This window comes from Jatropha curcas, chromosome 11 (genome assembly GCF_041381405.1).
Source record: "Jatropha curcas cultivar XTBG-Jc1 chromosome 11, XTBG_Jcur_1.0, whole genome shotgun sequence".
Taxonomy (NCBI): Eukaryota; Viridiplantae; Streptophyta; class Magnoliopsida; order Malpighiales; family Euphorbiaceae; genus Jatropha; species Jatropha curcas.
In genome coordinates, this window is record NC_143161.1 from 4,308,030 (window position 1) to 4,327,762 (window position 19,733).

Genomic DNA, 19,733 nt, shown 5'->3' on the forward strand with positions numbered 1-19,733 from the left:
AAAATATATAAAAGTTAAATTTATGAGTAGGAGGTAAAATATTTTTTAATATATTTTTGAGGAACTCTTTTTAATAGCTAAAAGAGAACTTTAATGTAAAAATATTAACACTTCCTTAAAAAGTAAAATTTTAAATTAATTCTTGATCTTTTTCAATAATTTTCTAAATAATTAAGATAATATTTTTTGAATCAATCAAACTTGATTTTGTTGAAAAATAAATATTTGATATATTTTTAATGATATAATATATATTTAAAATAAAAATTATCTACATGTCTCAAAATAATTAAAATAAAAATTTAATAAAAATTTGTATAGTGTAAAGGAATTTGTTATTATAAATTTATAATTTAAAAAAATTATTAAAAAGTTTTATAAAGGAAAACAAAATGGAAAAATTGAAAACAGGTTGGCATCTTGAACTTTTATAAATAAATGAATATATATAAAGAGACAGGATTACATTAAAATTTAAATGACTTAATAATCATTTATATACTTTGTAAAAAGATTTAATTTAAATATTACTTATCGATTTAATGAAATATCTTAATATAATTTGGTTTCAACATGAGAAACGAATTTTTTAATTATGTAAAAAAGATTACTTTGCAGTTTTTCATTTTTATTAATTAGTAAATAAACAATGCACAAGTTAAGAATACGACACCTTCGTACAAAATTGTAATACGTTTTGTAAAAACGTGTTGATTTTTATAATTCATACAATTTATATACATACTTTAAAATCGACAGAAGATTTCAAATAATTAGTCTACATTATGGTGATCATGAATGAAAGACCAGTACATTATTATTATTTTTTTGGCAAACAAATTAATTTAAGACGTGAAAGAAACAATTTGTCATTTACTCAAATACCTATCAAGGGTTAATATATTGTTTAGGATAAACAGAGAGAGAGAGAGAGAGAGAGAGAGAGAGAGAGACGTAGCCAGCCCAGCTGTCGTTTGTTCATTTCATTCAAAGACGAGTGGCTTATCATGCGGAGAAGTCCGTGTTCCTATATACAATTAAAGTTAAATTGAAGAATTTTCATTTTTATCCCCCAATAATATTTATTCGAGATGTGACACACATTTCTTTGAGAAGGCACTGCAGGGCGCAGGCAGCAATAAAATCCTCATGGGGCGTAGACTTGCTTAAATAAGCAGCAAGTCAACATTTTTGAATGCGTGTGTTTCCCGTGTGACTGGAAATTTGAAATCCATTCCCTCAAACTCCAATTTCATTGGAGTATCAATTAGACATGCTGGATTTTTTGAACAGCAAGACATTCTATTTCAGACTTCTGCTTTGATGGTTAAATTAATCGGTGTTCCTATTAACTCTCACTTGTTTTATAAAAAATTTTATAATCCAATCTGAACGCCTCGGTCAAATACTCTAAAGTCTAAATATTAATGCTACATTACTAGACTTATGTATGGTTCTGCTCAATATTAGTTATTTTAATAGTTATCAGGTGTAACGAGATTTAAATTAAAAATATATAAAGATAGTTGTTTAATTTAAATAACAACAAAAAAACACATTAACTCTTAGTTGAATTTGGAGGAAAAAAATAACCATATGATTATCAAAAGCTAAATGCCAAAACAATGTTTATAAAAAGTTTTTTGTAACGTTGCAATTAATAAAAATAAAGCTTATAAATAATAAATGCTACGCAAAAAGCTATTGCGATCCTTCATAAAACACATCATCAATTCTATTCTATGTTGTTCTTCTAATTGAAGAAAATTACAAAACACAAAATGCCTCACAGATCAAGAACAAAACACCACACCGAGTAGGGATTAGGGTTAAATTAATGGAATTTGATTTAATTACATTATATTTTATAAAATTAAATTTATAGGAGTGAAATAAATATTTATCTCAAATATGATAACAATAATATGAAATTCATTGAAAATTTTGGATTTGATAATGTTAGAAACCCAACAGCAATATTCAATTATATATATGCACAAGTTCTTAATCAAAACAAAGCAAAAAAAGGAAGACAGAAAAATAAGTGATAAAAGGGAACCTATCAGATCTTGGAAACCAGACACAACGCAGAAGCACCGCCGCAACCGCAACCGCCACCAAACAATTGATTCATCTGAGATCTTCGGTGGAGGTGTCCCATCTAGAACCGACTGTCATCATGACCTTAAACTCTTCAAAATCAATCATACCATCACCGTCACCATCAACACCACTTATCATCCTCCTGCACTCTGCAATAGAACACGACTCGCCCAAACTGCCCATCACTCTATGCAATTCTTCAGCAGAAATCGAACCATTTCCATCAATATCATAAACAGAAAACGCGTCTCTTAAATTCTCCATAGCCTCATTTGTATCCACTCCTTGCGTATTCAACTCAACGAACTCTTGAAAATCGATGAATCCATCGCCATCGGCGTCAAATTCCATTATCATCTTTCGTAGCTCTTCGTCTGTGGCTTTATGGCCAAGGCTAGCCATAATGGAGCCAAGCTCGGCGGAGGAGATCTTGCCATCACCATTTGCATCGAATTTGTTGAAAACGTGCTGTAACTCATCGGTCTGATGTTTTAACCGGAGAGATTGAGATCCCGATCTGGACAACGGATCCGGCGGAGAACCGGCGGGTGAAACGACCGAAGAATCGCTTGATTTCTTGGATTTCTTGCGGTTGAAAAGAGCTTTAAAGCCCATAATTCGAGGTGCGTTTCCAAGTAAGGAGGGAGAGATAGGGATTTATGAGAAATGGAATGATAAGTATGGAAATGGAATTACAGAAATAGCATGTTTATCTGTTGGAAGGAGGTTACAGAATGAGAGAATTTAGGCATAATTACACCACAAAAATGGAAAGGGGTTAATGGGTTGGGGCTGTACCCATCTGTTATGGTTGGTTTGGTTTTGTTTGTGGTTTGTATTTTGGGATTAAAGGTATAGTGCTGCCACGATCGGTTCGTAATCATAATAATAATTATTATAATAAATACGCATTATTGGCAAATGTCAATTTTCTTTTATTAAATTGTATTAAATGCTTTTCAAAAAAAAAATATTAAATTAAATTAGCACTGACCTTTTTAATTGCCTTTTTAGGGGAATTGGGCCTTTAGAGTTTTCATCTTTTTAGCACATGCTCCTCACTTTTTGCGTGTTCAATGCCTTCGATAGTACCTCCATGTACTATCTTACTTTACCCCTAACAGTAACATATTTATAACATGAAAATGAAACAGTACAATTTGCAAAATTAGGGATAACTACTCAATTGGTTCGGTTTCCAATTAAATTAGAGTAAATTGACAAAATTAAAGATTTTGAAAATAAAAATCAAATTAAATTGAATAATATACAGAAATTTAAATTTATTCAGATAATTTTAAATTTTTTTTTTCAATTTTAGGCTTATTTTTGCGTTCATCAAAACCAAATTGAATTGAGAAAATTTTTATTTTTTAATAAAAATCAAAATTGTATTGACGTGTCAAAAATTAGATTGAAGATAATTAAATATATTCATTTTAATCAGTTTCACCAAAAAATATTCAGCCATAAAAATATAACTCAAATGATATTTAGTGCAAAAGATGATATATATGAATAATATTACATATTTTCCAATAAAAATATTACTACTGCTGTATTATTATTATTATTGAGTGTTCCCCCGTGAATAAAGAAGTTGATGCTAAAATCCATATGTAATCCAACAATTAAAGATAATATTTTATAATAAATTCCCTCTCATTCTCTTATATCTTTATTTCTTAAATTAATAAATGGCGAAACGTCACATAGCAGTTAGCTATGTCTATAATAATGTGAATTTTTTATTTTTTTTTTTAATTTACTTGGTATATACGAATGGTCTTATACGTGTTGGAAAGTTTTATCCATAATTTATATATAAAACTATTACAATAATATGTAAAATGGTGGAAGTTAATTTACAATGAGTGCAATGAACAAAAAAAAATTTGAAGCATAAAAATTCACTGTGTAAATGGTTGAAATTTATTTATTTTTATACCGATTAAGAAAAATTAGTTAATATAATTTCAATAGTTAATTTTAACAACATTTTTCTTAACATACATTTATATTAATATTAAATGTCACCTTTAAAAATTATTAACAATAAGTATATTAAAATTAAATGGAGATATTTTACTTTTCGAAGAAATAAAAAATATATAAAAAAAAAATATAAGTAATTGGTATTTTTTTATTGATTGGAATATAGGCCGAAACCATTCAATTAGGGCACAATTGGGCGGGCCTAATGAAAAAAAAAACCCCAATTGGGCTAGCCTAAGTGAGTATGCTTGTGTGAAAGACATGTATTTTTATATTCACTATGGGCTTGCTATTACAGTTTGAAACACAAAATCTAAGCCTACTAAACTTTTGTGATTTTTAATTTTTTAAACTACTCTGATTCCAACACTTCAATTTAGAAGAGTACACATGTTGAATGCATTGGTTTATAAAATTATAATTATTAAATATTATTTAGTCATTTTTTAAATATAATACTTAAAATAATATTTTAAAGTTCAATGAATTTAATATTAAATATCAAAATTTAATCAACTTTGCTCTTATCTCCATTAACTAAAATAACTATTTTATATGATTTTCTAAAATCATGTTATTATCCTTTTTCTCTATCTTAATTTTAATAATAATATTGATGGAAAAAATTATTGAGATTGAAGTGATTGGATAAGATAAAAAATAATTTAATTAAATTATCAAATATTTTGTTAGTATAATTAAAGTGATTTAACTACTTTGTTAAACTTCATGCATAACTCTAAATAATAAATAAAAATAGATAAATGTTGGATTTGATTTTTAAAGAATTTACTCAATACTTGAAAAAATAATTAACTTAATACTTATAATATTACTTTAATAGCAGTCACATATTTAGTATGATTTAAAATTTTTAATTGGACCCTCCATTAATATTTAAAATTAGGATAACAATTTAAGTTCAACTTTTCATTAAATATTTAATAAAAAATAAAAAAACATTTAAATTAATCGATTTATGTAGCTGAAAATCAGAATATAAGTGTTTGGTAAATATTTTAGTTAAAATGATACAAGTTTTAACTAGTTACTAATTTACAATTTAAAGTTTTTTTCTACAAAATATTAGCTTATTTATTTTTAAACTATATTTGAGCTATATTAATTTTATAAAAATAATTCCTATGAAATCTTATTTTCAAATTGATATTTAAATGGTAATTATAATTAAAATGTTATTAGAGAATATATCACTAACGACTAAACTAAATAAACAATAACCGACTAAACGGGGAACCGACCCATATCCGATTAAAAAAAAAAGGGGAAACCACGCACATGTAATCAACCGCATCCACTTAATTTAATTATCAAAACGTGTTGTGCTGGACATTTATAAAAGAGCCAGTTGATTGCCGACAATGAGAGCTAGATGACAGGCAGGTTATTATAGTAAGTCTGTTGACCTTAAAAAATAGAAAAAAAAAAAAAGAAAAAACTTTTACAAAATTTACGTGACTCGCCAAATAGTAAACCCCCACATGATTGCTTCAGTACAGAGTCTCCAATGGGTAACTTCAATCATATGTCCAACACCTCTTATCAATCAAAGTCACTACCACACCACCATCACTCAACGACGTTATCCTTTTCTCCGCTTCTGGGTTTTGCTGTTTTCTTGCTCATGTGGTTCTCTCTTTCTCTCTGCTGCAGAAGAAAAAAGAGCAGGAAACAGAAAGTTAGAATCTTTAAGTAAGGAATGCTTAAAAGGAATCCCTTTCTAGTCTAGAGAATTAATTATAAAGTCTCTACTTTTTCACTTCTGGTCTTTGCTTAATTGAAGAAATACAGAGAAAAAGGTTATTCATTTTCTTTATATCACTGATGTCGAAATAGACACTAGAGAGACAGAGAGAGAGAGAAGGGAGATCTGACCTTATGATGGAGACAAAATCACTGCGCTTCAGAACCCACCAATCTTTCTTTTCGGTTGTCCGATCAGGCGACCTGGATTCTCTGAAAGAGATTGTGGAGAAGCTGACAAATGATGAGCTGTTTGATGGGTCTTCTCCGGTGTCTGATCTAATGGCTATGCAGACTGATGCAGGGGAGACTTCTCTGTTTATAGCTGCAGAGAATAACTTGGAAGAGGTTTTTAGATATTTGATCAAGTTTTGTGATGTGGAAATTGTTAAAATCAGGTCCAAGTCTGATATGGATGCCTTCCATGTTGCAGCTAAGATGGGTCACTTGGGTATGAGTCTGATTCTAATTTTGCCTTTTTTTTTGGCCTGATTCTGCTTTTTTCATTGGAATTGGCGTTTTCTTTTGTGGAATTAGTTTGATTCTTCATTTTTGTTGCGTGATTAACGATTCTACTGTTCCAACTGCTTAATCTTTCATGATAAGTTAGGTGTATGTCATCATTCTGTTTCTTAGTTTTGTTGTGCACACGTTAAGAAGAGGCTAGAAAATAGAAACTCTTCTGCTTGGTAATGGTAAACCTGCCTTATTCACTTAAAACTTAGTATGTTTATTGGAAGTTAGAGATCGGACCGACAGACATTAAGCATTTTCAAGTTTCTGAGCATTCAGTAGAAATTCAAGTCTCTACGTACGCAAATATTGCATTTGCCTAATAATCCTAGAGAGTTTATAGCCTTGTAGGATTTGCATCATAGTTGAGTTTCATTTATATGGATTGTGCTATTCAAACATTTGCATATGTTAGTGTAACTTGCTACTAGTATTTTGTAGTTCTGTTTTGTTCCTGAGAGGCTAGTTAATTTGGTATGCTGTTGGGCTGCTGGTTTTAGGTATCGTGAAGGAACTACTGAGCATTTGGCCTGAGCTTTCCAAGATATGTGATTCCTCCAACACTAGCCCACTTTATTCAGCAGCTGTCAAAGATCATTTGGAAGTGGTGAATGCAATCTTGGATGCTGATGTCAGCTCAGCAAGGATAGTGAGAAAAAATGGGAAAACTGCGTTGCACAATGCGGCTAGGTATGGCGTCGATCGGATTGTAAAAGCGCTTATTGACCGTGATCCTGGAATTGTCTGCATCAAAGATAAGAAAGGCCAAACTGCACTCCATATGGCTGCAAAGGGTCAGAGCACTTCTGCAATAGAGGATATATTATCAGCTGATTGCTCGATACTAAATGAACGTGACAAGAAGGGTAACACGGCAGTCCATATAGCCACAAGGAAATGTCGTCCACTGGTAATTTATTTTTCATTTAGAATTTAAAATGAGAATTTATTTTACAATTTTCGTCATTAATTTGTCTTCATTAGCATCATCTCACATGCAGAAGAATATAGGGGTGGTGGCTAATTTGATTTTCTTATTTTTATTAATGAGGTGGATTATTAATAATGTCATATCTCTCAGTTTCTCATTTATGGTATTAGTATTACTCTTTGTGGAGTTTCCTCCTTGATTGCTAATAATATCTCGGAGGATACCCTTATGTAGGGAAGCCAATGACTAAAGAAAAGAGAGAATCACAACTAATTTCCAATAGAAACATCATGCAAATATAGGATGTTGAGATCCTGTGAGTGGATTCTCATATTAAAATTCATAATTACAAGGAAAACTACACTGGTATAAGAGTTAAAATCATAGTAATTGCTATTCACATCTGCCTTTTTGAGCTGCTAATGTTTTTGACGGCTACTCATTGCAATAAACCTTCCAGTCTGCTACAAATCACATATTGCATGATCACCCCAATGTAACTATGGATGCTTTGCCACTACTATATGTTGATTTTTCATTCATAACTGTTGCCTGAATTAGGACAATTTTATTTCATAATGGGTTATATATGCTTCTATCTAGGCTCATGTTTATGCGTATACATATTGGATCAATAGAAGAACTCAATTAGCTAAAAAAATGTAACCGTAAAGAATATGTATAAGCAGTTGTATATATCAACTCAAATTCAATTCAACATAAACATAGTCTAACTCATTACTCAGAAATCCCTGCTGAAATGGATCTGTTACTAAGAGAATCTTCTACCACTTCAAACCTACAAGTCTAAACGTGACATTAAGGCACTACAGCAATAGAATATGCTCTTTATAACTTGACTTGCAGTGTGAAATGTAATTTTTTTTTCTCCAGTCATATCTTATATGTTGTTCAATGCTTTCCAGATTGTAAGCCTTTTGCTAAGCTATACATCTATTGATGTCAACGCCATCAATAATCAGCGTGAAACTGCAATGGATTTGGCTGATAAACTCCAATATGGAGAATCAGCATTGGAGATCAAGGAAGCTCTAACAGATGCTGGCGCCAAGCATGCTAGGTACATGGGTCAAATGGATGAAGCAATGGAACTTAAGAGGACTGTGAGTGATATAAAGCATGAGGTACACTCGCAACTCATACAAAATGAAAAAACCAATAGACGAGTTTCTGGTATTGCAAAAGAACTAAGAAAACTTCACAGAGAGGCTGTCCAAAATACGACAAACTCCGTCACTGTTGTTGCAACTCTTTTTGCCTCAATTGCTTTCTTGGCTATATTCAACTTGCCTGGGCAATATATAATGGATGGAAATGAAGTAGGAAAGGCTGAAATAGCTGACAAAGTTGGTTTCAGAGTCTTTTGCCTTCTAAATGCAACCTCTCTCTTCATATCCCTAGCTGTTGTCGTAGTTCAGATCACTTTGGTGGCCTGGGACACACGAGCTCAGAAACGGGTAGTATCTGTAGTTAACAAGCTGATGTGGGCTGCGTGTGCTTGCACTAGTGGTTCTTTTCTGTCTATAGCGTTTGTAGTAGTGGGAAAAGGCAGTTCATGGATGGCTATAACAATAACCTTAATGGGTACTCCAATTCTTGTTGGGACACTTGGAAGCATGTGTTACTTCGTTTTCCGGCAACATTTCGGAGCTTTCCGGGACTCCCAAAGGCGCATAAAAAGAGCTAGTGGAAGCAAGTCTTTCTCATGGTCTTACTCGGCAAACATATCAGACCTTGATGACTACAACTCTGATATGGAAAAGATCTATGCTTTGTAAACTAAACTATGTATTGAGCAATAAGGCAGCATGTATAGAAAAGAAAAGAAAAGAAAAATGAAAAAGAAAACGGACCTGTTGGTGGGGGGCTCTAGTTTTTGAATGGCTGGTTTTTTTCTGCTTTCAAATTGTCTTAACAGAAGGGTTGACGAATTGTGTAATTTTGTATATTTTGTAATTTTGGCTGGTATTCGAGTCTCCAGTAAAATGTGAACCGCATAGTGAAACATTACCAGTTGCACTCGCTGATACGCTGTACACTGTATTTTATAGTAGGAACCAAGTAGATAGGACTGCTGTAGCTTTCTTGATTTCTCTTCTCTTCACGTGTTCACATAAAGAGTCTACTTTCCATCTGGATACACGGACTCGATATTTGAATGGATAATAATATAATATCACTCTATATGCATGAAAAAGATAATTCGGTTAAACACAATTAAACGTTAACATCATGATATGTAGATATATTTTTATTTTGTTGAGAGTGAAATACAGTTCTAAGATTGAACAAATAAATATCACATCTAGATCCTTCTTATATTTTCATCTGAGTTTCGTCCTCCTGCCCAAAAGGTACAGACTCTTTACCATTAGTCAAAACATATTTTTTTGAAACATGTAATATAAATTAGATGTCAAAACAACAAATATGATATAAAGGGAGATGCAAAGAAATAAATGGACGATATGCTTAAATTTGGTGATAATTGATTTGTGTACATGAATTAGCTGATTCCTTATTTTATAAGGTCAACGTAACAGCTGAGGACTAGACAAAGACAAATTGCATATTCTCTAAAATATTTTGCTTTTGGCGGCCCATATGGTTTTCAATAAAAATAACAGAACCACATGGACATACTTCGTTTACAAAGAAAAAAGAATAGCTCAGGAAAAACCCAAGCTTATCTTAGTTCGAAACCCAATTTTTCGCCATTCCCAACCACCACAAATTTAACAGAACAAACTACCGATATACAATTTTACAAGTTATACCAGATCTCATCCATTTCCCAATATATGCTGAGATGTGTACAACTAGCTCCAAAACAAAAGAAAGGAGGCAGCAATGATCAAAGTTGTAACTGCCCTGGGCCTCTTCTAGATGTTCTTGAAGGAGGCCTATTCAAGTCTGATGCAGGAGGCTGCCGCCGTGGTTCTTCTGGCCTTTGTACTTCCTGCCACGTAACCGGTACTACGTCATTCAAAAATAACGCACAAACAAGCATCAAAAGTAGGGTGAATAAAAATTCAGTCAACATAGGAAATCTCACATGACAGTGCACTCTGCACTCTTCACTCAATATGGGCCAACAAAAATCATGACGCCAATTGTTAACAATCAATCACAAGAGTGCCAAAAAGAAATTCAGCGAACCTTTGACAATGAAGCAGAATTGGTGCGAGATTGCCCTTGTGTCTTTGCATGCATGCGATGCTGGCGTTGCATTTGCTCAAATTGCTGTAGCCGTGAAGCAAAATTAATTCCATTATGCAAACTAGAATTCACAACCTCCTGGTTTACATCACCATCCTCTGAGATTTGTGATCCACTTGGAACATGATTTAGAATTTGAGAGTAAGGGTTTCCTGAAGATGTCCGCTTTATTTGATCGCTGTTGAAGGAATAGGAAGGAACTGTTTTTAAACGAGTCCGTAGTATCTTAAAAGCGGCACTTTGCTGCATCCAACAATCAAATGATAATGAATATAATAAACCATAAACCAATAGATCGGACTACAATTTACTAATTCAGTTAACAATGGAATAAAAAAAAAAAAATGAAAACTCCAAACTCCTACATTTCTTTCAATTTCTCTTATTTTATATTTTAATTTTGGCACCCTGCACCCTTAGCATCTAGCTGAGATTCTCTGTTTTTCCTTTCATTTATTCTATTTCTTTCCGACTTCATACTGTTGGTGAATAAATGATGAGTGATAGAGCTTCTATCTAATGTTTAAACTGCATAATGAGAAACAGTATTCAAGAAAACTAGCATAATTAAGCCCCATCCTTCCCAGCCACAAAGATATGCATACTTAAATTTGCAACCACATTAGGCATTCAGCAGTAGCACATGCGATGCATTTGCAGAAAATCGTTGACAGAATAGAAGTTGAATGCAATTAAAATGTCATCCCAGGCATACCTGGGGAAGTAGCATCAAGAGACCATTCAAAGCTTTTAACAACCATGTATATCTTCCAGGTTCAAGAAGCTGCAAAAACCAAAAATGGCTAGGATACTCAAATATCTCCACTACACAAGGCAGGCCAATGCATCAATAAAGAATTGAATTATCGTAATCACCAAAAATACACAGGTCAGTTACGTAAAGTATGATAAGCAGCCAACTAGAATTTGGCCCAGGCAACATAAAAAACAGTCTGACAAGAATGATCATGCATCACTTAATCCTGGAGCCAACATTTTTTCCCACGTGTACAGGGATTACATTCCAAAACAAACAAGGGAAAGGCAGCAAATGCACATTTGTTGACAAAACCTTTAGCGGCCTTGCTTGGGTAACAACATCCTAACAAAAGAGAGCATCTGAAATCTCCATGGAAAGCAAGCAAGACTGTATGAATAGCTTTGTAACACAATCTCGCAAGGCATAGCCATAGAAAGATGTGCAAAAATATGATGACAAACAACAGAGAGTGCAGCCAGCAGACCAACTTTTCAATCCATGACACAGGTCATGAGATTGTGACTTGATAGCTAATTATCAAACAATAAATAAAGAAATGAAGCACTACCAAAATTTGAATATCCTTGTGTCAAATTTAATCACAATATCTCAACCAGGTAGATAGGTAAATTATAACTGAGTTTCAATTATGTACCTGCAATCTAAGGTAAGCAAAGATTGGAGTTTCTAGCAAGCGAATCAATTTATCCAGCTGGACCAAGAATTTGACATTGATATCTTCCTCTACCAGTGACTGAATTACCACACTTGCATGCTGATATGTCTGGATAACAAATGAAGACACAATTATGGACTAAAAGAATGCATGATAGAGGGAACAGCATGGTTTTGAACGTGAAAAAGTTTTAAACTCTTACCTGTGCTAACAGGCAAAGGCTTATAATTGCCATAGGCGAATGGCACCATGAAGCATACAAAGAAACAAATAAGTCTTTCCCAGCAGGATTCACAAGCGACTGCTTTAAAAGATCTCGAAGTCCAGCTAATTCAGAGGATGTAAGTAAGATCAAATTCAGAGCCTGAAAAATAAAAATTAAGCAACAAGTATGTAAAACAAACAACTAGAGTTAAAAAACGAAAATGGGAGAAGAATTATATAGAAAATCTGGCCTATATGATCTGATCAGTGCTGCTTTATGTAGGAGAACTCCTGAAGATTATTTACTTTCAGAATAATGACCAAACCTGAACCATAATAGTCGCAAAATCCAGGTCATGTTCACCCTCTAATATTGTGGAGAGTTCCCTATAGACCCTTTCAGCATCTAAGTGTTCACACAGTCTTCGGATTATCAAAGCACCACGCCTGAGAAGATATAGGAATAGTTTGCAGCAAAAGAGAATGAAATGATTGTTCAGTGTTATCCATGTAGCATACTAACAGAATCACAGAATTAAAGAAAGCAAAAGGGAGAGAATAAGAGAGATGGACTCACTTCTCCAGAAGAGAATTATCAATACGGAAAGTATGCACTAAGAAAACAACAAGTTGGCGGAAATGTTGTGGATCTCTTGCTATGCATGCATGAACCTCCAGAACAAGGAGCACCACCTGGGAAGAGATTCAGACGCGCACCAGAGACCAGTACAAGTTACTTTTCAGGTGCCACTAAAAATGTAAATTTGAATGAAACAAATTTGAACCCAAACTCGAAACTCAGACAGTTCAGAATCCAAGATTACATATTTAGTAAAAGAAGAACTAGTAGGACAAAAGCAATCACAAGCAACAGATTTTGCTATACAGAAAAAAATTAACCGAAAAATGTAAGACAATGACATATTCCAATGGTTTAGGACTAAGACACAAAAAGCACTAAAAATAGAAGGGCAACATTTCAGCATAACCTATTCTCAAAATTGAGAAAACAAAGAACCAATAATGATAATCTTGTAAGGGGGAGAATGTTACAGTCATTAATTAACATCATGACTAAACTAACAACACTTTTTACTCCAAATGAGGGAATGGATAATAATGCTGATCCAAAAAGTTACAATTGAATAAGTAAAAAAACACGACTAGAAAAGCTTATAAAGATGAAAACATGCAATCAATAATACATGATACCTGATCTGAAGGATCTGAAAGTGCCTTTAGAAGAGTATCGAATATGTCATTCAGAAAACTTAAGACCTGTTTCATATTGGAAATTACAAAATGAAACACTGTCCAAATGTCATTCAGAACTCAAAGGAAAAAAAAAAAGATCAAATATTGAATTAAAGTATAACACAAGCCCAAAGGACTCCTGCAATGAAAGTGGAGTAGGAATCTCCTATCCAGGTTAAACACAGCATCAAAAACCCTTCCCCTCGTGCTCCCTACTAAACTATCATGTTATCGTTTCATATTCCCATATCCCTGAATGCAAGTTTGCATTGATGCTTTCCTTTACCCATTGCATAGAGGATACCAGAAAATGCAGGAAAATGTGCTTTTGGAACCTTGGGACACTGGTTGAGATAGGGGGATCTTTAAGAAAACAAGAATATTAACTGGATATATAGGATTTATATATGATGCCTGATTACCTCAGCACGATGCCTGTTTAGAAGTGTTGATATCCAGTTCAATGCTTCAATTCGAGTAGCCTCCCATTCACTAGATAATTGGCTGAATGGTCAACAAGGTTAAAAAACCAACATAAGATCATTTTAAACATTAAACATTGTAGTTAGCCTAAACAAGGGACAGTTGTCACTGTTGTCACCTTCAACTGTAGCTATTCATAAGGCAAAAGTACAATGTCAAGAAACAAATTCCTAGCAACATTTTAAATCTATGGTTTTCCCTTTTTCCCCTTTTAATCACAATTTACAAAAACTACACCTTCTCGCAATGGAGAGTATTGCTCCGACATCAAATCCTTCAGCAGGATCAGCCTTGATGGCACGAAGCTCTTCGTTGGTTTCACGGGCAACCTAATCACCCAAGAGTAAAGAGGTTTAGGATGCTTAAGACAGAAATTTTTGTTCCAGAGGTTTAGAACCATAAAATCCAGCTTACCACTCTAATTTTCTCCTCTTTGTCAGATATACAGGGCAGAATGGCTCCCAAGATATCAGCATAGTAAGGAACAAGTTGGTCCCCACCAAGCTTCACAAACTCATTTATCTGCCAATTAAAAATGAAAAAAAAAAAAGTTGAAATAATTCAAATGAAGTAATAAATTGAAACCTCCATTGCATATAATAAATATTTGATTGTCCAAAGTAAATTGTAGGTTGATATTAACAATTGATTTGCAGGAAATACAATTCCTACATCCATGCAAGGAAATAACTATTTTGTGAATCGACTTACCCATGTGATAGCTGTTAACCGAGTGAATTCATCTGGAGATGCTGCCCTTTGCACCAGTATCTCAGCCATACGACCATAATCTACAGACTTCAACAGTAGTACTGCTCGAGTCAGAAAATTTCAAATGAACAAAAGATTTGTTTTTATGTCAAAATGCTAGATATCAAATTATATAATTTCTTAAGAAACAAATACACACAATATTTTCTGAGGCCAGTGAACAAGAAACACCAAACTACATTAGAGCAAACTTTGGGATTTAACACTAGCAGAAGTCTTACTGGGGAGTTCTTGATCTCTTGGAGAAACTCTGAAAGAGCCGAATCAGCTTGTTGTCTTATTTCATGGCTAGAATCACTCAACATATTAAACAAACCTGAGGATCAAATAAAAGTTCAAGAGTTCATATGCATTAAGCATCACAAAAGACACACTCTAAAGGAGCAAATCAGATTTCAGATAAGATATTTACCATCAAGAAAATCAGGAAGAAAACCCAGCATATCTATATCGGGAACGCTGTCCAACACAGTGATCCATCCAACCAAAAATTGGCGGACATAGGGATTTAGGACATTCATACGTTCTCTCAACAATGGTATAAATTCTTCAATGCTGACAGAAGAACACCATAAAAACATTAAAACACACATTGCAAAGACAGTTAACAAAAAAGTCTTGCCAATCTTGCCATAACAGTCCAATACCTGAATTGATCACTTTCAGTAACAATGTCCTGTTTCAATACAGTACAATGTGAGAACTGATTTCAAGCTTTATGAGGAATCCTATCAACAAATATAAATAACCAGCAAAATTTTTGTGAGTGGAAGCAACTAGTTACCTTTACAAGCCGATCCAAAAGATGAGCAGCACTCTGTACATTGGCATCTGAGTCTGCCGAAAGCTTACATAGCGCATCAAAAATTTTGTTAAAGAATACAATAAAATCTCCTCTTACCACCTGCACATTATTAAAATATGCCACAGTAAGAACCTAAAAATCTAGAGAACAAAAAGTTAAAAACAAAAAATACAAATGAGTTTGATTCTAACCTTTGCAATGTTGTACAGGGCTTCACAAGCATAATAACGAACTCTGCTATCTTGGTCAGAAAAAGAATGAAGCACAGGTGGCACAATTTGCTGGTGAGATACAATGAAAACAACAGATAAAAAGAGGAAAACATCTCAGCAATAATCATTACAAATTATAACAGCACGTACATCTCAAACAAAATCGCATTTGCTCAAGAGTACATTAACCCCCATCTAACAATATCTTCCAAATCTTTTTCATATTCTCTCTTAGGAGCACATGTTATGTATCCTTATTTGACTAATACACACACACACACACACACACACACACACACACACACACGTTATAAAATGGTAATGATAATGATAATTATACTTCTTTTACTTCTAGATAATATTTTCATTAGAAACTATTTAAAAGTTTACCTGGTTTAATGCAATATTAACTTTTGTGATCTGTTACAAAATAATCATACTAGCAAAAAAAAAAAAAAAAAAAATCAAATGCTATAATAATGTGTTTCCTATTATTCAACTAAATGATATGCTATTAGTTCATAACACAGTAATGAATTTACACAGAAGACTGATTACTGTCAGAATTACATCTTCCATTATTTAAAATGCTCAAAAACTTTCCCATTTTACAAATCACACTAACTGCACAGCACATTGCTTCCATGTGAATATCTAAAATCAAACAAAATGATATATAAAATGAAGACCTAGGTTTTGAGATGATTTCTACAAAATTTGTATTGTCCTGACGACGATTGCAATCTAAATGTAAAGTGCACATATTGATTAACTAAAACAATAGCTCCTCGAATAGACCACAAAATGCAGGGGGAAAGAAACGCTAAAGAAAAAAAAAAAAAAAAAAAAAAGGAGAATAATACAGACCGCAATAGATGAATTACCTCAAGATGTTGGGCTGCTTCCGTAGTCAACCCTACAGTTGCAGCTGCTAGTCCTATCAATCCACCCTACAACATAAATTCATACACAGTGCGAAAAAGAAATTTCAGAATTACGCAACAAAAGTTGTAAACATAGCATCAAATGTTCAAATTCATATCCAAATTTCAAATTAGCGATTAATCAGGGAACTCAAAATATCATTTCCGAGTCGTTTACAAACCTTACGGTGGTTAGCTTGAGGCGAGTAGGTAAAATCCGTCGTCAACAATTGGATCACCGCAGCTATCTTGTCATGATCTCCAGCAGCCGCCAGCTGCTTCACTATACCTTCAACCTACACAGAACACACAACAATATAACATAATTAAACCATTTCAAAACCCTAGAATTGAAATCCTACAAATTGGAAAAACGTATAAACCTCAAGAGCAGCATTCTTGCGCTTCTCGTAAAGCTTATCGGAGAGATTACGAAGAACGGATGCCGGAATCACGGTAAGCGCGTCGACGTTGGCCATGACAGGAGAAACACCAAAACTCCTCGCAATTCCCGTGACTCAGATTTCAATTCCTGAAAGGCAAGAAAAATCAAATTCGTTTCCTGATCTTCTCCTGTTCGAATCTAAACATTTTTCTCTTTCTTTTAGGGTTCGATAGTTTCAAAGGTCACAAGAAGAAGAAGAATTCAATGGAGGGAAATCAGATCTGGAAGAAGAGAGAAACGAACGATGGTATTGCTTTCTTTCTCTTTCTTTTTTAATCTTTTATTTGTTTAGTTTCGGAATGGAAAATGTGTTTATTTTGTTTTGTTATCCTTTCGTTTTTATTGTTTGCTTTGGTCCTTTTCGGCAAAATGAAATGAGTTTCAAAGGAGACAGTCCTCTTCTGCGTGCTTAATTACGGTCACGGAGGACGCCAACAGAGGCTAACATAACAGCTCATTTGGAGTGGGTCGGTAAATAGTTAAATCACTAATTCACCTTCAGCTTGTATGGGTAATTAATTAATTACGATTGAGTTGGTCTTCGTCCTATTATTTCCTTACAAAATATTAATAATTATGTAATTAATTTAACATGGTTAATATAAATTGGAAAAGAATGAAAATTATATATTTAATTCGAACCTTAATAACATTTTATTTTTTAAACTTTTTTATTAATTTATCCATACATTAAATAAAAATGGAAAATTTTTCTTGTAATAATACAAATTTGATTGCGAATTTGTATGAAAATGCTTTTTTCAAAGAAATATAATGTCAATGGAATTAATAATTAAAATAATTTAATATATTATTGTTTATATTATTATTATATTAATTATATTGATTAATTTTTAAATATTAATATTTATTTTTTATTATTTATATTAATTATACTAAATTTTATATTTATAATTTACATTAGTTAATAATTAAATTTCAAAATTTATTATATTAAAAGTTTCATATATTTCTTAATTTACAATAACCCCACTTCACATTTTATATAAGTGATTATGTTTTTTTTTTTTTTTTTTTTGCACGAAATGAATTAAGTTAAGAGTTGTGTTTTCTTTAAAGAAGAAAATATGTTCTAAAATAGAAATTCAGTTATGATAAAATAAAATTTATTAAAACCTGAGATAAAAGAAGGCTTAACGTTAAAATCAAATTGTTAATGTCATCTCCTTGAATCATAATTTAACAATGTTATTGTTATTGCTATTTCTATAACTCATCACCTTTCTTTATTAAAATTTCAGTTTATTTTATTTGCTATTATTATTATTATTATTATTATTATTATTATTATTATAACTCACCACCTTCTCTAACACTAAAATATCAGTTATTTTACTTGTAATTGTTCTCATAACTGTTAAGAACATTAAATTTTCAGTTTATTTGTATGAGTGCTTTGCTATTTTGATTATTGAAGTGCTGTTAAACTAGAGTAAAATTGAAGGTTTATGAAATTTATAGGCTTTTAAACTCCTAATACATACAGTTACTTTATATATGAAAATTAAGAAGGATGTTTTTGTCAATATATCTTTTTCACTCATAATAGCACTTAAAGTCAACCAACACAAAAAATAATAAATTTTTATATTGATGAAGAAATGAGCATTCCTGCAACAAAATTACATAATATATTTTTTTTTTTGAGTATTGAAGATTTGAATTTGAATTATTATCAGATTATATATATATTTATCACTAAACTATACTTTAACGTGCATAATTTCACCGTTTTGAATATCCCATAAAAGTCACTTTCTCCATAAAAGTGATTCTAATTTGATAGCAAATGACACTATCCACTAATTATTTTAATATATAGTAAATTTTTTCACATTGCTTTCAAAAATTTAATAAGATTAAGGATAAACAAGAAAGAACAAACCAGTCCCTAGAATTTATAATTAAGGTAGTCAAAGTCATTACAAAAACAAGAATACGAATAAATTATAAGAACAAAACAGTAACTCCATTATCCAAACACTATATCATTTTTGGACTCATATATATATATATATATATATATATATATATATATATATATATATATATATATATATTTTCTTTTTTAAAAAACAAGTACAAAGGATCAACAATGACTTAATTTTCCTAAATTATTATTAATAATTCATATAACAATAATAATAATTATAAAGTCTAAATCAATTACATTGGAATTGGATTACGTGAACATGCCAATAATATTTCTTTCACATTACCAACAAATCAATGAATAAATAATCTTATCCCAACAACAGTGGCTAAAGCAAATCAAAAGAAAGGGTTGCTAATGCCATGGTAGAAAAAAATTAGGAGGCCTTTTTCCTTTTGACCTGTAAAATGATCACTTCTTGCAATTGTTTGTGTTTAGACATGTGATTAGGTTGATTAAGACATAAATCTTCCTAGCTCATAACCCTTTGTTTGGTTTGTCAATATGATAATTTTTTTTTTTTGAAAAAATATTTAATTTCTTTCAAAAAAAAAAAAAAAAAAAAAAGAAAAAATATTTAATTAGTTTCAATTAGGCATGGGAATTATCTAAGATTAGTGTGTTTAGAATCTAATAACGTCATGCAGGGGACAAAGATAACAAGAAAATGGACCCATAAGAAGAAAGTGGCACAACATTA

At 32.1% G+C, this 19,733-nt stretch overlaps 3 protein-coding genes across 4 annotated transcripts; 1 reads left to right on the plus strand and 2 right to left on the minus strand.

Moving 5' to 3' along the window:
- Window positions 1–1,912: 1,912 nt before the first annotated feature.
- On the minus strand, window positions 1,913–2,956 carry LOC105634117 (EF hand calcium-binding protein family). Its single transcript, XM_012216910.4, has one exon. The coding sequence runs from the start codon at window positions 2,716–2,718 to the stop codon at window positions 2,131–2,133; it is 588 nt and encodes a 195-aa protein (XP_012072300.1). The 5' UTR covers window positions 2,719–2,956; the 3' UTR covers window positions 1,913–2,130.
- A 2,663-nt stretch (window positions 2,957–5,619) lies between these two features.
- LOC105634118 (Ankyrin repeat family protein) lies at window positions 5,620–9,416 on the plus strand. The gene is made up of 3 exons (XM_012216911.4): window positions 5,620–6,313; window positions 6,876–7,285; window positions 8,233–9,416. The coding sequence occupies exons 1-3, from the start codon at window positions 5,998–6,000 to the stop codon at window positions 9,103–9,105; spliced, it is 1,599 nt and encodes a 532-aa protein (XP_012072301.1). The 5' UTR covers window positions 5,620–5,997; the 3' UTR covers window positions 9,106–9,416.
- Window positions 9,417–9,878: 462 nt separating this feature from the next.
- On the minus strand, window positions 9,879–17,466 carry LOC105634119 (ARM repeat superfamily protein). Of its 2 annotated transcripts, none has more exons than XR_016318768.1 (20): window positions 17,018–17,466; window positions 16,817–16,930; window positions 16,596–16,661; window positions 15,691–15,780; window positions 15,479–15,598; window positions 15,342–15,370; window positions 15,107–15,249; window positions 14,916–15,010; window positions 14,635–14,721; window positions 14,338–14,445; window positions 14,161–14,252; window positions 13,863–13,944; window positions 13,399–13,464; window positions 12,764–12,879; window positions 12,513–12,633; window positions 12,185–12,346; window positions 11,962–12,090; window positions 11,262–11,330; window positions 10,383–10,789; window positions 9,879–10,286 (listed from the first exon to the last, which is right to left on the minus strand). XR_016318768.1 is itself a non-coding variant. In XM_012216912.3 (20 exons), the coding sequence occupies exons 1-20, from the start codon at window positions 17,111–17,113 to the stop codon at window positions 10,182–10,184; spliced, it is 2,193 nt and encodes a 730-aa protein (XP_012072302.1). In that variant the 5' UTR covers window positions 17,114–17,464; the 3' UTR covers window positions 9,879–10,181. The 2 variants fall into 2 exon arrangements, 1 of the variants encoding a protein (XP_012072302.1); XM_012216912.3 differs by having other exon boundaries at window positions 10,487–10,789; window positions 17,018–17,464.
- Window positions 17,467–19,733: the final 2,267 nt, after the last annotated feature.

Bases quoted from the DNA above. Each gene is read 5' to 3' on its own strand.
- LOC105634117 (XM_012216910.4), bottom strand. From the start codon at position 2,718: ATGGGCTTTAAAGCTCTTTTCAACCGCAAGAAATCCAAGAAATCAAGC.
- LOC105634119 (XM_012216912.3), bottom strand. From the start codon at position 17,113: ATGGCCAACGTCGACGCGCTTACCGTGATTCCGGCATCCGTTCTTCGT. The intron at 16,931-17,017 runs GTTTATACGTTT...TGTTCTGTGTAG, and splicing joins GCAAGAATGCTGCTCTTGAG to GTTGAAGGTATAGTGAAGCA. The intron at 15,250-15,341 runs GTATTGGACTGT...TTCTTCTGTCAG, and splicing joins ACTGAAAGTGATCAATTCAG to CATTGAAGAATTTATACCAT.
- LOC105634118 (XM_012216911.4), top strand. From the start codon at position 5,998: ATGATGGAGACAAAATCACTGCGCTTCAGAACCCACCAATCTTTCTTT. The intron at 6,314-6,875 runs GTATGAGTCTGA...TGCTGGTTTTAG, and splicing joins AGCTAAGATGGGTCACTTGG to GTATCGTGAAGGAACTACTG. The intron at 7,286-8,232 runs GTAATTTATTTT...AATGCTTTCCAG, and splicing joins CAAGGAAATGTCGTCCACTG to ATTGTAAGCCTTTTGCTAAG.